The following is a 14203-nucleotide window of genomic DNA, read 5'->3' on the forward strand; positions in this document are numbered from 1 at the left end:
AAGGCGCTCCTCAAGCCACAACTCCAGAGGGGGAGCTCCCCCTGCCGTTAGCGTCCAAGGGGACTAAGCATTTCGTTTTTCTCATATTTTTTTCTATCTTTGTTTTCTAGTCCTCGTCTTCTTTCAGGAGCCCGAGGTCATTTCGCTCGGTGGTAAAGGCCACACCCCGCCTTCTCAAGCCGCCCCGGGTCGGCTAGGGACAGTTTAGGAGGCCGCGTTACCTGGGAAACCGGAGAGGGCGTTGGAAATCGTCAGCCCTGCGTCGCGTTTGCGCAGGCGCTAGGACCCTGGCCTCCACTATCGCGAGAATTGCCTCCCGGAAGTTCCACGTCAGTCAGTCGGCTGGTCAGCGGGTCGGTGGGTCTCTCAGGGACTGCGTCGCCGGTGGCAAGTGAGGGCTCCCGGGCTCGGACCAACGGAGCGATGGTAGGTCCAGACCCTGCAGGAAGGAGCGGGGCCTCGTTGTCTGAGGCCAATTCTTGGGCTTCTGGACTGGGGGCTGCGGTAAGCAGTGGCCTGCGGTGCCGCTGCGGCCGCCGCCTCAGGCCTTGTGGGGTCCTGGTCCAGTTTGAGTTCTGTGAGGGAGGCGGCGGTGGGACCCAGGAATCTGAGGTGGTGTGGAGAGGCAGTGCCGGGGCTTTGCCAAACCTACCTCATTCTGCCCTTAAAACGGTGGCAGCTGGTCTTACACTCATGCTATAGTAGTGTGTGCTAACCACAAACGACGGTCTTAAGCAGAAAAGCACTCTTCCTGAAATTTGGTAAAGTGTGTATGTCAGAAATGGAATTTCAAATGCTTTGGGATTCCACTTTAAGTTTCTAGGGGGCAAGGAAGGGTTAGGACGTTGCTTCTAAAACTGTTTGACGTGGTTTTCTGCATTTGCAAATATAGTGGCTGGTAAGAATGGCAGTCACGACAGACAGCACTTTTTTATTTTCAGTCTCACCCCCCAAAATACCCTAAAGTACTTTGGTTCAAGAGTGTTATAATAAGAAGAAAAAAATACAATAGTGTGAGAATATCCTTTCTGAAAAAATGTAAGAAAGTCCGTGTTTTATATTTAAACGATTTCCTGCCCGCTCTTTTTTTTTTTTTTTTACCTTGTAATGAAGCATAGGTTCAAAGATTTGAGGGCTTGAAAATGTTAGGGATTAATAAGACCAAGTTTTGTATCTTGTAGTTTAAAACTTTTAAGTTTGTACAAGGCTAATTGAAGCAGAGTTAGAATTACAACAGAGGTTGAATCCTTAGGGAAATGGTGAAAGGTATGGATCCTTCTAGAAAAATGGGTAGAGAAGCACACAGTGTTGCAGAAACTTCAGTGGGTTCTACTTTCTACTTCTACTTCACAGACACCATATCTCCCCCATCCTTGCCTATGAACTTCCTTGGGTCCCCAGGTTAAGAGCTCCTCGACAAGATCTCAGGTCTCTTAATTATTCTGTCTCCTGTTACTAAAGATCTGTTCTGGTCTGGAATCTGCTGTGCTCTCAGTAATGACATTTTATAATGAAATATCCTTCATTCTTTAATGTATTTAAAATTTTTTGTATAAGATACAAAACGTGAATTTATTTATTCACTTGTTTACCATAGAGTGTTTATGTGCCCATGCACTTTGCTAAACATTTGCCTCCAAATTCTTATAGCAGCTGGGAGAATGAGTTATAAATAATATTTATGGAGTGGTTATGATAGGCCAGGTACTATTCTAACTGCTTAACATTGAATTTAATTCTCATAATGCTAAGATGTAGATAAAAGTATTATCCCTCTTTTACTTATGTCAAACCTCAGAGAAGTTAAGTAAACTTGTCCAATATTGCATATTTGAAATGAGTGGTGGAACTAAAATTTGAATTCAGCATAATTCTCTAGACCTCGATTATACCATCTGTCCTTAAATCCCCATATCCAAATATATAAGATGCTGTGGATATAAAGACATGAATAAGCAATGACTCCTCCCTAAGGAGCATCTACTCTATAAAGCAAAAAGAGACGTGTATACAAATATTAAAATTAGCTTCTTTAAGATCCCTTAGGAAAGGATAGTTCTGGCTAGGGTAATCCTAAAGATTATATTGGTGGCAGTAGCATTTAAGCTGAGTCTTAAATGCATCCAGCTTTTGGAAAATGGAGGGAGACATTTAGAATTAAGGGTACAGTATAAATATCTTTGTATTTCAGAATATCTACTTCATTCAGAGTAGTCACTTAAATGTTGGGAGAAATACAGCAAAAGATCTTGGCTGTGTTTTTTAAACTGGGATTTGTGAATTGGGGGTATTTGGAGGTATACTAGGGTTGCTTAGTCCCCCAGCCCACCTTTGCAGAGCATTACTTTTACTCAGTAATCATTAAACATCCATATGGTAAAATATACACAATTTATAAGTGATGAATTTCCTCATTTGCTAGAGGAAAAGTATGAGATGTGCTGGCCTACATGAAAGCCCTGATTGTGGTTTCTGGCACACAAAAGACACTTCATGTTTGTTCACTCTAAATTAGAGACCAGTGGAAGGAGTTGAAATTTGTCATGCTAATTAATGAGGCAAAATTAAGAAAAGATTGAAGTAAAAGGTCCTGTTTCCCTGAATAGCCAAGGAATGTGAGGATGGTGGTTTGAAAGTAGAAAGTTTGAGATGGAGAGGAAGGCATGTCAGTGGAAACATTTTTTTGGTGATGGTAGAGAAGAGCCAAAGAACTCTGATCTTTTCAAATAAAGAGATCTAGGTTATTGCTAAAAGCGGAGGAGGCATGTATAGAAGTAATAACAAGATTGGAAGTAGTAGATGAATAAAAGCCTTGTGAGGTGTTTGCTATGTCTCAGGAAATTATCTCTGCTGAAATTATCTACTGATCTTTGTTTTGTGTTGAAAAGTAACCTTAAATTTCTCTTCCATTCATGATCATCGTGGAAGATCACAAAAATAAAGATTCAGTGGTAACTTGCCAAGTAAACTTTTAGGTTGTGTTTAAAACCTGTTGAAGGGGAAACATACATTTTTTTTAAAGATTTTATTTATTTGACAGCACACAAGCAGGGGGAGCAGCAGGCAGAGGGAGAAGCAGGCTCCCCGCTGAGCAGTTTGCCCAACACGGGACTCGATCCCAGGACCCTGAGGTCATGACCCGAGCCTAAGGCATACTCTTAACCGACTGAGCCACCCAGGCGCCCAGGGAAACATATTTTAAATCAGTCTTCCCTGATCTGTGGCCAAGAGAGAATTAAGACTACTGACCTAGGCATCATTGTTTATAATGAATTCTTTTCTCTTAGAATGGTATCCTTGGGAGAATTGAGAAAATACTTATTCACATCATTTTCTTGTCTGTTTAGATGAATCTAGATTGAAAAAAAGCAAGTTTAAACTATTAGCATTTTCTGACTTGAGAGTATTTTAATTTTTGTTTAAAATTTTTCTAATTAAGTTAGAATTAGGTTCTTTTATTAGATTACTGAGTAACTCACTAGTTAGGTTCCCAGTTAAGTTACATTAGGTTCCGGTAACTGAAATCCATTAAAATGCTATCAACATTCCTGTTTGTCTCCAAAGGCCTTCATGGACATGGATATAACCCGTATTGATCACACATCACATTCACCTACCATTTACTAGTATTATTGCCAAAATACTTTTCTCCAAAGAAATCAATTTTTTTACTGAGGTATAATTGACATAATGTTATATTAATTTCATGTGTACAACATAATGATTTAGTATTTGTATATATTGTGAAATGATCAAAAGAGTAAGTAGTTAAGATCTATCACCATATGTGGTTACAGTATTTTTCTTCTTATGATAACTTTTAAGATCTACTCTTAGCAACTTTCAAATATGCGTCACAGTATTATTAACTATATATTATATCCCCATGACTTAATTATTTTATTACTGGAAGTTTGTACTCTTTCACCTCCTTCATCCATTTTGCTCATCCCCACCCCCTGCTTCTGGCAACCACCAGTCTGTTCTCTACATGTATGAGCTTGAGCTGTTTTGTTTTAAGATTATACATATAAGTGAGAGGGCACCTGGGTGGCTCAGTCGTTAAGTGTCTGCCTTCGGCTCAGGTCATGATCCCAGGGTCCTGGGATCGAGCCCCGCATCAGGCTCCCTGCTCCGCGGAAAGCCTGCTTCTCCCTCTCCCACTCCCCCTGCTTGTGTTCCCTCTTTCGCTATGTCTCTGTCAAATAAAAAAATAAAATCTTTAAAAAAAAAAAAAAAGATTATACATATAAGTGAGGTCATTTGGTATTTGTCTTTCTCCAACTTATTTTACTAGCATAATACCCTCAAGTACTATCCATGTTGTCACAAATAGCAAGGTTTCATTCTTTTTTATGTCTGAATAATATTCTTGTGTGTGTGTGTGAGAGAGAATATTTTTGTGATCTTCCACGATGATCATGAATGGAATAGAAATTTAAGGTTACTTTTCAACACAAAATGAAGACCACTAGATAATTTCAGCAGAGATAATTTCCTGAGACAAAGCAAACACCTCACGAGGCTTTTATTCATCTACTTCCAGTGTATATATAATAATATGTATGGAAATAATATGTATTATTACATATATGCATAAAATATATACATATATACAATGAAATATTATGTATAATATGTATAATATACATTTTCTTTATTTATTTATCAGTGGACACTTAGGTTGTTTTGATGTCTTGGCTATTGTAACTATTGGTGCAGTGAACATGGGGGTGCACATATCTTTTCAAGTTGATGCTTTCGTTTTTCTTTGGATAAATACCCACAAGTGGAATTGCTAGATCATATGGCCTGTTCTGTTTTTAATTTTGAGGGGAACCTCCACGCTGTTTTCCACAGTGGCTGCACAGATTTACATTCCAAACGATAGTGCATAGGGGTTTGCTTTTCTCCATGTCCTCACTGACATTTGTTATTTCTTGTCTTTTTGATAAAAGCCATTCTAACAGGTGTAAGGTGATATCTCATTGTAGTTTTGATTTGTGATGATTAGTCACATTGAACATTTTTCATGTACCTATTGGTCATCTGTAGTCTTCTTTGGGAAAACGTCTATTCAGAACCTCTGCCTATTTTTTACTTAATTAATTTTTTTGCTATTAAGTTGTATGGGTTCTTTATATATTTTGAATATTAATCCCTTATCCAGATATATGTTTTGCAGGTATTTTCTCCCATTCAGTATGTTGCCTTCTCATTTGGTTGATAGTTTGCTCTGCAGAAGCTTTTTATATGATATAGATCCACTTGGTAATTTTTGCTTTTATTGCCTTTGCTTTGGTGTCAAATCCAAAAAAATCATCAAGACCAGTATCAAGGAGCTTATCGCCTATGTTTTCCTCTAGGAGTTTTATGGTTTCAGGTTTACATTCAAGTCTTTAATCCATTTTGAATTAATTTTTGTAAAATTAACTATGATTTAAGATAATGGTCCAGTTTCATTCTCTCTTCTCTCTTTTTTTTTTTTTAAGAGAGGGAGGGGGGTGCAGAGAAGGGCAGAGGGAGAGAGAGAATCTTAAGCAGGCTCCACACCCGGTGCAGAGCCCGACATGGGGCTCAGTCTCACAACCCTGAGATCATGACATGAGCTGAAATCAGGAGTCAAGACACCCAACCGACTGAGCCACCCAGGCGCCCCGCTCTGTTTCATTCATTTGCATATTGTTGTCCAGTTTGCCTCATACCATTTATTGAAGAGACCATCCTTTTCCCACTGTATATTCTTGGCTCCTTTTTTGTAGGCTAATTGACCATATATGCATGGGTTTATTTCTGGGCTCTCTATTCTGTTCCATTGATCTTTGTGTTTTTATGCCAATACCGTACTGTTTTGATTGATATTATAGTTTAGGATTACTAAGACTTCATGAATAACGCTTCTTCAGAATATTTTCTGATAGGACACTAATGACATGGGCACAACATTGTGATTTAGTAGATATTTTATATTTACTTACTAGATATTCTGTAAACCAGGGATTCTCAAAGTGTGATCTACAGTCTCCTAGGAGTCCCCCATACTCTTCCAGGAGGTTCACTATGTTGATAATTTGCACTGTTGCTGTAAAACTAATAGAAGGTAAAACTGAACTGCTGGTGTAATGTCACCAAATTGAACTAATAGTATATTTATATTCTTCATTACCACACATTTTTTTTTTTAAATCCAGTTTCACTTAAGAATGTCATTGATGAAACAGGGAAAAAATATTAGTTTTATTACATCTTGATACTTTAGCATACTTCTTTTAAAGGTTCTGTGTAATGACATGAGAAGTATGCACAAGATACTTCTGTTGCATACTGTTAAGTTGCAGGCTTACTTGAAATAGTGACCGACATACTGTGTTTGTTCAGACTTGATTATTTGGCAGACATTTTCTAAAAACTGAAATAAGTTAGCTGGTCCCTGGCAGTATTTGTTCCCAATAATAAAATTGGTGCTTTCAAGTAAAAATTAGAATTTTAGAAAACTTCTATCATTGAACTGGATAAATTTCTAATGCTTGAAGATGTATCCATTGAGGTAGATGGTGATATTAATGAATGTGACTTTTTGTTACTATATAATGAAATGTGTCAAAATTTTGGAAGATCTCCATAATTCACTGAACCAAATTTTCCAAATAACCAATGCATGATATTACAAAAGATGCATGGGTCAGAGATCCTTTCAAAATACATAAGAGGCCAAGAGATTTTTATGTAACAAAGTATAAAAAGTTGTTTTATGTGGTTTCAGATTTCACATTGCAACTAACCTTTAGGAAACTACCACTTGTCAAGTTTGGGTCTGTATGAAAGAAGAATATTCACAACTATTTAAAAAAAGTTACTAGAGCGCCTGGGTGGCTCAGTCAGTTAAGCATCTGCCTTCAGCTCAGGTCATAATACCAGAGTCCTGGGATCAAGTTCCACATCGGGCTCCTTGCTCAGCGGGGAGCCTGCTTCTCCCTCTGCCTACTCCTCCCCCTGCTTGTGTGTTCTCTCTCTCTGTGACAAATTTAAAAAAAAAAATCTTTAAAAAAATAAAATATTTCTCTCTTTCCAACGACATATCTTTGTGAGGCCGTTTTTTTTTCCATATACATCAACCAGAACAACATATCACAACATATCGAAGGCCAAAGCAGATATGAGAAACCAACTATCTCTTATTAAGACAGAATGTTAAAGAGTTTACAAAAATATAAAACATTGCCACTCTTCTCACTAAATTTCCTTTGAAAATATAGTTATTTTTCATAAAAATATGTTAAGTCAACATGTAATGGGCTTATTTTTGTTAATTGAAAATGAATTAATACATAAATATTTTTAAGTTGTTTCAGTTTTAATGTTTCACATGATAAATATCAATAGATATAACCTACATAAGCAAAAGCTCTTTAGGAAATTTTTTTGAGTGGAAAGGGGTCCTGAGACCAAAAAGTTTGACAACCATTACTGTAAATTTAAAAAATTTAAATACTCTTATGTTGGTATGAGTGAAGAAGTAGGTGCTGGTAGAGTTGAAACTGTGTCTTCAGTTCAGCAAAGTAAAAACTGAATTGTTTTGAAGGCCTGTTAATGCACTGTTTTTAGTTAAGATCTCAAACATGTTTTATTTGGCATAGCAATTTAATGTTTTGAGGATTTTTTATGTTGTTTCTCCTTAGCCTCTGCGACTTGATATAAAGAGAAAGCTAACTGCTCGATCGGATCGAGTTAAGAGTGTGGATTTGCATCCTACAGAGCCATGGATGTTGGCAAGTCTTTACAATGGCAGTGTGTGTGTTTGGAATCATGAAACACAGGTAGGAATTTTTAAGGACTTTTTAGAAACAGTGTGTTAGACTGTGTTTATAATGCAAGAGAAGACATAGAGTCCAGTAGGTATGCAGACTGCTTTCTCAAATAAATTAGTACAGAGTATTTCCAGGAAAGAGGAACTAACAGTTATGGGGGTATAGCTTGTGAGAGAAAATGTGTGGGTCTTGTTATATACAATACTTAAATGTTAAATTCTGATATAGGTTAGTATTTTCTTTGAAATGAAGGAAACTGCCACCAATATAAGGTCACTTGCTCTCGATAAAGTATTGAATAGTACTTAATTTTCTATTCAGTCAATATTCTTAAGAATTGGATTTTTAATTTTATTTTTTCCCAAATCCTTGATATAATGATATGCAGATAACTTTCAATCAACCGTTCAAATTATAGAGTATGTCAGAGAAATATTTGTAGTCAGCTTTTGATTACACATAGGAGAATATGCATTATACAGCTTATCTGCCTTAAATGCTTGTTTTGCTCTTTTTCTTTTTTTAAGATTTTTTATTTATTTATCTGAGAGAGAATGAGATAGAGAGAGAGCATGAGAAGGGGGAGGGGCAGAGGGAGAAGCAGACTCCCTGCTGAGCAGGGAGCCCAACACAGGACACGATCCCGGGACTCCAGGATTATGACCTGAGCCGAAGGCAGTTGCCTAACCAACTGAGCCACCCAGGCGCCCCATTGCTCTTTTTCATCTGAGTAAATCATTTATCCTTCAAATTGGTTTATCTCATATTTTCCAGTCTTTTTTGGTGGTTCTTAATCTTTTTCCTTCAAAATACAGAACATATAGTCAGCACTACCCCATACAGTTTTGTGTCTACTTACACAATCATTATCTTCAACATCCAAGGTTAAGTACTTCATATCCAGACAAAATTCACGTTGAGTAATTTAAGATGGAAAAATAGGCTTGGGGGAACCAAGGTCGGGAATAAACCTAAAAACACCCTTACAGTCTTATGTCCCTATAATGGTACAGAATGACTGCACACTAAACCAGGACCCCATCAGTGACATTTTATAAACATTAACACTTTGTTCTCTGCTTTATGCCAGTGCTAATAACATTGTCTGACACATAGTAAGTACTCAATAATTATTTTTTGAGCTAATGAATAATATTCCATTTATCACTATTTCACTGTATCAGGATATCTAATCTCTGCAATTTCAAATCTTGATCTTGTGAATCCATTTGTCTTAATGCAGATAGTACGCATGCTAACTGCTTTTTTTGATCTACTTCTGCTTTCACAGGTTTAATATCTTTGTGATTTTATGCTTATCAGATATGTTGGTGCCTCCGCCAACCCCCACCACACATCCTAATTCTTCTTAGGGATCCCTTCTGTCAACTCCATTTAGCCATTTCTCAGCTCTGTCATTTCACTGAAGTATGTTCTAAATCCCAGCTGTATTTCCCTTACCTTTCTCTGGGTTTTACTGTACCGTAACTCTATCTAGTTCATCCACTTTGCCTCTGTTTCCCTTTTGTGCTCTTCTGTGACCTCTGGCAGGGCCACCTACTTCCACTTTCAAAATTCATCTTTTTGGTAACTTCTAATTTCCTTCTTTCCTTCAAGAATGGAGGTCCTGGGATGGACAGGGATTATCCTAGTCCATAGGATTATCCTATGTCCAAGTGCATATCTGACAGCCAGACTTATAGTAGATACTCAGTAAGTCTTTGTTCAATGGTTGATCTATTTTTGGTTGTCCCTCTTTTTTTCCCTGTATTTATCACCAAAAGAAGTTACTTGCCACTCATGTATATTAAGAGCAAAATTCTTCAAAGAGGCAAAAAGTTTTTGGAAGTAAATTCAAATGTACTTGAATTTCAATTAAGTCTTTGAGGTGGTGAGTGCAGTGGTTAAAAATCAGTATGTTCGAATTTGAAGCCATCCTGCTTAATTAAATGATGTGGGCAAGCCTCCTAACCATGTTAAGGCTCAGTTTACTTATTTAAAATGAAGATGATATTGTTGCCTTCCCTATATCACAGGATTGTCAAGAGGATTAAATCAAACTAGATAATATTGTGAGATTTATAAAGTCCTATACAAGTGTTAGTCATTATTTTCCTAGTTTACATTAAGTGTATATTGAGTGTGTAGCATTTCCTCCTTAGATTGTTTAGCTTCTAGAATGTGGAAACCATCTCTCGTGTCATTTTTATCAGCCACAGTACTTAACATGGACCTGAACTGTGACTGTTCTGCAGCTGCTTTATTTGTACTGCTCAGCAGATCCCTGGATTTGTTGGCTCCTTATGAGCTTTCGTGGATTTGTCTGTCATCTTACAGATTGTATGTTGTGTTTGCTCTCAGTGTCTGTATTGTAGTCAACTGGTAGTTGTACAGGTTGGAGCTGATGCCCCCATTTATTGTCTTTGTGTGAAGAATCTGTGAAGTCTGGCTTCAGAAGCCAAAGTAGGCTCAACAGTTCTTATGAACCAGTCTCTATTCTTTTTTTTTTCTCTCGTAACTTTTTTTTTTTAGTATAGTTGACATACAATATAACATTAGTTTCAGGTGTACTAGTTTCTATCCTTTTTATTTAGTGCACATGGTTCATCAGTAAGATTGTGCTGTTTTTCACTACTCTCTGGTACAAAAAGAGAGATTGCAAAATGATAGTTTGATTCTCAGAAATTTAAAAAATAAAGCATCGAAGTGGGAGGACAAAGAGATGCATTTATCCCTGTTCTTTCTAAGACGGTCTTTTAGTTTTCTGCTTTTATCCTGTATATATTATTCCATTTTGAGCTGCTTGACGAGACATCTAAATCACCGTGTTTTCATGCTTCACTAAAGAGAGGTAAATAGCATTTATATGGAAACATATTGCTAAAGTGTTCAAAGGAATTGTATCTTGTTTATGAGTTTATTTTGTGAGTTGATAGGTTTAATTTTAAAAAGAAAAACTAAGAGCCAGTTCATTCAACAAATAGTTATTACACACTGGTTGTTTGCCAGCCACTGTTCTAGGCTCTGGGAATACAGTGTGAACAAGAGTCTTGCCCTTGGGGAGCTTAGTAGGAAAGATTGACATTAAATACATAATTATGAAAGTGCTATGTTATGAAAGGGGAGTATAAGGTTCTGTGTGGGTTTTCAGGCAGAGGGAACAGGAGGAGCAAAGGTAAGGCTGGGAGTAGCCAAAGATGAGGCTAGGGAGATAGGGAAGGGCAGGCTGGAGCACAGAGGATCTGAAATTCCATCTTGTGGACATTTGCTTTCTTTTATCCTTTGTAAGTATTTTAATTTTGAAACTGTTAAAGAAAAGACGATTGGTCTGTTTTTTTCATTTGATTGTTGAGCTTTTGTGTTTTAGCCTGAGAATATTTTTAAATTAAGAGTGATCTAAATAATTGGATGTTTTAAATATAACACAGTAGTTTTTTCAGTTATTTTCTCATAACTCAAAGTGTATATTCTTATTAAATTTTAAAGACATTGGTGAAAACATTTGAAGTGTGTGATCTTCCTGTTCGAGCTGCAAAGTTTGTTGCAAGAAAGAATTGGGTTGTGACAGGAGCGGTAAGTAATTCTATGAATTTCTAATCCCTTCAATTTCTTAACTGGTCAGTGATTATGTGAATGATTTTGATTCTTGATTTGCTAATTAGTGTAATGTTTTGAAGCATGGACTTTATACCTTGAGCCTATAATACACTTTTTTTTTTTAAGATTTATTTATTTTTAGAGAAAGTGAGGGGAAAGCAGAGGAAGAGGTAGAGGCATACTCCCTGCTGAGTGCAGAGGCCCATGTGGGGCTCCATACCAGGACCCTGAGGTCACTGCCTGAGCTGAAATCAGAAGTCGGACACCTAACTGACTGAGCCACCCAGGCGCCCCTACACTATTTTGCACAGTTTACTTTATAACAATAATAATGATTTCTAAATTTCCATTTCTAGGATGACATGCAGATTAGAGTGTTCAATTACAATACTCTGGAGAGAGTTCATATGTTTGAAGCACACTCAGACTACATTCGCTGTATTGCTGTTCATCCAACCCAGCCTTTCATTCTGACTAGCAGCGGTAAGAGATGACTCCTTTTGGTCATGTGCATCTCTTTGAGTAATTCATTTTCATTCAGTGAGACTTGCAGTTCTTTCTCTGCTGTTAAATGTAGAGTTCTAATTCCATGCAGCCTTTAAACTATGTACATCCATTATCGTGCTATCAATGCTGCTTGCTTTCGTATTTAATGAAATATCAACTGTACTTGGGATTTGTATAGCAATTGTGCTCCGGTTCCTGTCAGGGAAGGCCTGAAGGTCTAGATGATTAAACATCTGCTGAACAGAAAGCTAATTTACATGCTGGTGGGTGAGTTTTTGCCAGATTGCTGCATACCCTTGTCAGTTTTAGCTTTATATTCAGGCTAGTTTGCTCCTTGGTATTATATCTAAAACAGTGGACTTTTGGAGGGTAATTAAAACAAGTTGCACTGATTTGGTAATAGCTCTTTGAAACATTTTTAAGTTAAAATTGAGAAGTAATTCAAAGCTTTGGTTTTTTTTTAACCATTTTTATAAGAGGAATGCTTATTCCCTAGTCACTGCCATCATTATTCAGTCATACTTAGGTTCTAATCAAACTTGTGTTACTCTTCTGTAATTCTGGAAAGCCCACTGAGTCTTTCTTAAAATTTTTCATGAAATTTTTGTATTTGCTAGTAGTAATTTTTCTATTTTATCTCCACTCTTCTGTAGAGAGTTAAGTTTATTCTTAGGATAAATAAGGATTTTGAAAATCTGTTCAGTTCTGATTCTATTTCTTTAAGTCATGGAATGTATGATTTCTCTTAGATTTGCTGCCTTTAGGCACAAAGACTGCATCTTAGTTCTGAATGAAAGAAATATAAATGACAACTAACTTGAGACTTTCTTTTCGCCTAGATGACATGCTTATTAAGCTCTGGGACTGGGATAAAAAATGGTCCTGCTCACAAGTGTTTGAAGGACACACCCATTATGTTATGCAGATTGTGATCAATCCTAAAGATAACAATCAGTTTGCCAGTGCATCTTTGGACAGGACTATCAAGGTAGGGTGTCTACTATTTGTATTTGTTTTAATGGTGAAATATAGTTGTTTTAGATATTTTACTACTGGCTGCCCAGAAAGTTATTCCTGCTTAGAAGTTTCTCTTAGAAGCTCATATTGAAATCAAAATAGGACTTCTCACTTTGTTAGCCAACGTATAGTACATCATTAGATTTTGATGTAGTGTTCAACGATTCATTAGTTACGTGTAACACCCAGTGCTCATCATGACACGTGCCCTCCTTAATACCCATCACCTGGTTACCCCATCCCCCGGTTACCCCATCCCCCCACTCCCCTCCCTTCTATAACCCTCAGTTTCCCGGAGTCCAGAGTCTCTCATGGTTTGTCTCCCTCTCTGATTTTTTTCCCATTCAGTTTTCCCTCCCTTCCCCTGTGGTCCTCCGTGCTATTCCTTATGTTCCAGATATGAGTGAAACCAAGGACTTCTCACTTTGGTCCAAAGGGACATACTCTGTTTAGAAAAATATTGTGGCAACTTGATGCTCTTAATGGGAGGAGTGTTTTTCTATGTCAAAGCAATATATTATAAGACTTTTAAACTACTGTAAACCCAGAATAAGAAAGATGCCAGTATGTCCTCTTACTTCTGTTTCCTCTCCTTTTTGTGTATTTCCTCTATTTCCTATTTCCTTTCGGTGTATTCATTGTTGACATCTGCTGATTATTAATGATTTACATTAAAATTTCCTCTACCTCCATTCTCTTTTCCTTACTGCATTTCTCTGTACTGCTGCCAGGTATCTTTCTAAAACATGGATTTCACCTTTCTTTTCCCAATCTAAGGATAAAGTTCCACTACCTTACTGTTAAATATGAGGGTTTCCAAGACTAGCCATAGCTAATATTATGAGATATCTCCTATAACCCTGGTCTATCCACCATTCTCTAGAGATGCCATGAATGTTCATAAAACCTCATTCAACTGTTAACTCTGCTTGCAATACTGTTTATTCTCCCTTTTTTACTTTTTTCCCTCTGGAGAACTACTCACCTTTTAAGGCTTATTAGCACAATTACTTACTCTGAGAGGGTCTCTTCAGACATCCATTTCACCTCTAGACAGAGCCAATCATGCTCATCCCATTTCTTCCATTCCTATGTGTCTCTATTCCCTTCGTTTTGAATGATAACTAATGTGTCTCCAGAAATGTTTTATCTCCCAAAATGTTGATGTTTGGGGCAGAAATTGGGTGTCACCCCCCACTCCCTCAAACAAATACTCGGTAGCAAGCAACACAATACCTTGCTTGTACTGAACACTTAATACATGTTGCGTGAGT

The 14203-nt window shown here is 37.3% G+C and overlaps 1 protein-coding gene across 1 annotated transcript in view; it reads left to right on the forward strand.

Moving 5' to 3' along the window:
* The first annotated feature begins 293 nt into the window (after positions 1-293).
* COPB2 (coat protein complex I subunit beta 2) overlaps positions 294-14203 on the forward strand; it is a 31148-nt gene continuing 17238 nt past the window's right edge. Inside the window, exons 1-5 of the mRNA XM_036092279.2 lie at positions 294-426; positions 7680-7817; positions 11295-11381; positions 11762-11888; positions 12752-12900. Coding sequence (XP_035948172.1) covers positions 424-426; positions 7680-7817; positions 11295-11381; positions 11762-11888; positions 12752-12900 — 504 coding nt within the window. The 5' untranslated portion in view covers positions 294-423. The remainder of the gene's footprint in view (positions 427-7679; positions 7818-11294; positions 11382-11761; positions 11889-12751; positions 12901-14203) is intronic.

Source organism: Halichoerus grypus, chromosome 1 (assembly GCF_964656455.1).
Source record: "Halichoerus grypus chromosome 1, mHalGry1.hap1.1, whole genome shotgun sequence".
In the NCBI taxonomy this organism is placed as follows: Eukaryota; Metazoa; Chordata; class Mammalia; order Carnivora; family Phocidae; genus Halichoerus; species Halichoerus grypus.